Source organism: Monoraphidium neglectum (genome assembly GCF_000611645.1).
Source record: "Monoraphidium neglectum strain SAG 48.87 unplaced genomic scaffold scaffold00009, whole genome shotgun sequence".
In the NCBI taxonomy this organism is placed as follows: Eukaryota; Viridiplantae; Chlorophyta; class Chlorophyceae; order Sphaeropleales; family Selenastraceae; genus Monoraphidium; species Monoraphidium neglectum.
In genome coordinates this window covers 9,861-11,806 of record NW_014013617.1, presented here as the reverse complement: position 1 = coordinate 11,806, position 1,946 = coordinate 9,861, and the positions used below count along the sequence as shown (strand labels likewise).

The 1,946-nt window shown below is 64.7% G+C and overlaps 1 protein-coding gene across 1 annotated transcript in view; it reads right to left on the bottom strand.

Annotated features, from left to right (window-relative positions):
• Positions 1–1,874, bottom strand: part of MNEG_0133 (Sugar transport protein 10) — a gene marked incomplete at both ends in the record, with an annotated part of 5,057 nt that extends 3,183 nt beyond the window's left edge. The window contains 5 exons of the mRNA XM_014051374.1: positions 192–248; positions 461–769; positions 1,047–1,275; positions 1,495–1,586; positions 1,734–1,874. Of these exons, the coding sequence (XP_013906828.1) occupies positions 192–248; positions 461–769; positions 1,047–1,275; positions 1,495–1,586; positions 1,734–1,874 (828 nt within the window). The remainder of the gene's footprint in view (positions 1–191; positions 249–460; positions 770–1,046; positions 1,276–1,494; positions 1,587–1,733) is intronic.
• Positions 1,875–1,946: the final 72 nt, after the last annotated feature.

The window sequence follows — 1,946 nt, the reverse complement described above, 5'->3', positions numbered from 1 at the left end:
GTGTGTGTGTGTGTGTGTGTGTGTGTGTGTGTGTGTGCGTGTGCGTGTGTGTGTGTGTGTGCGTGTGCAGGTGGGTGTGGGTTCACGTTACGCGCGTGCACGCATGAGTGTGCACGTTGTGCATGCGTGTGTATAAGAAGCGGCAAACGGTGCCAGGCCAGGGGTTCAGCAATCACGAGGGGCATGCTCACGATGGTGCGGTAGGGGTTCTTCACCAAGCTGGCGGTTTGGACTGCCTCGCAGATGTCCTGCAGGATGGAGGCGAAGCATTAGTCAGGCGCAGTCTATGCCTCACTTGCCGCAGGCAGGGACGAGGCTGGGTATGCGTAGCACGTCCCCTCAAACATCCACATTCTTGCGTGCAAACCGGTCCCTCCCCCACCTTGCCGTTGCTCCATTCCTCCCAGCGCCTCGTGTTTGCATGCAAGCGACCACGCACGTGCGGTCAGGTCTAGCGCACCTCAAACTCGACGTCGACGTGCTGCGTCCCACGGATCCGCTGCAGCACGCGCCGCCCCGCCTCCTTGTGCCCGCGCAGCACCAGGCTGTTGGGCGTGTCGGGCAGCGCGATCGCGCCGATCGACAGCAGCAGCGCCGGCACCGCGCCGCAGGCGAGGGACACGCGCCAGCCGTAGGGGCGCAGGTACTGGGTGCCGTAGTTGATGCACTGCGCCCCCAGGATGCCAATGGTCACGGCCAGCTGGAAGCAGAGGTTGAGGGCGCCGCGTGCCTGGTAGGGGGCCATCTCTGACAAATACAGGGGGGTGGCCTGCGGTTGGGAATGAAGGGCGTTGCCAACGCTGATCTTGAATTATGAAAAGTGGGTACATGCCAAGGGCCGCCGTACGGAGGTCGCCTGGAGCACAGGAGGGCCCTCGCGTGCAGGCAGTAGCTTGATAGCGCTCGGCACGGGCTCGATGCTGCGTGCACTGGCCGTATGACGCAGTCTATCGCAGTCCGTGAGAACGGACTACGAGCCCGTTTGCAGCCCTGGCTCGGCTCTGGGTGCCGCAGCGCGGGACCGGGCGGCAGCTGGCCGCCCGCACCTGGCAGGCGAAGCCGACGCCAAACCCCAGCACGATGCGCCCGACGACCAGCATGCCCGTCGCCACGGCGCCCGTGACGAGCGCGGTGCCGATGAGAAAGCAGGTGCCGCCGGCGAGCATCGTCATCTTGCGGCCGAAGCGGTTGCAGGTCCAGGAGCCGATCATGGCGGCGACGGCGGCGGCCAGGAAGAGGGACGATGTGAACAGCTGCAGGAGGTGGTCATTGAACCTGGGTGACGGCGTTGGGGGTAGCGCACGCACGAGGTGTTTAAACACGGATGGGTGGCACGAGTAGAGCGGTTGGGACGGACAGTGAGGTTGCGTGCGTGGTGAAACGACAGCTCCCAGATGAGCGCAGACGAGGTGTGCAACGCCGGTTGCTTTGCAAGCGGCGACTGCCGATGCGCTGCAAAAGTAGCCAGGCAAAGCGCGCGGGGCCCACACCCACTTGCAGAAGGGGTCAGAGTCAGCGCCGGTCCCTTCCATGCCAGGGAAGAACTTTGGGCCAAAGTCAGGGTGCGCGATGACACCACCTGTCACCTGCAGGGCAACAGGCGGGCGCAGCGGGCTGGCTGCTGTTGGCCGCTGTCACCGCAACCTCACTCCTGCTGCGCGGTGACACGCCCCGCACCCCCAAACAGCCAACCCGCACCGGTCAGGTGATGTGTGTGTTTTCCGCAATCTCACCCCGTTGTCGAAGCCAAAGAGTAGGCCGCCGCTGGCCGCCACGATCGCAATGAGGATGACAGCAGGAGTGGTTTTCCCCTCATAAAGGGCCACTCGGCCTGGCTCAAAGGCCGGCCCGACCGCCGCGCCTGCGGGCGCCATGGCCCTTCCTTGTCAGGAACAGTGGAGCTTGACGTTCCTGCAGTTGACGGCGGAGTTGCGTCCAAGAGGCGG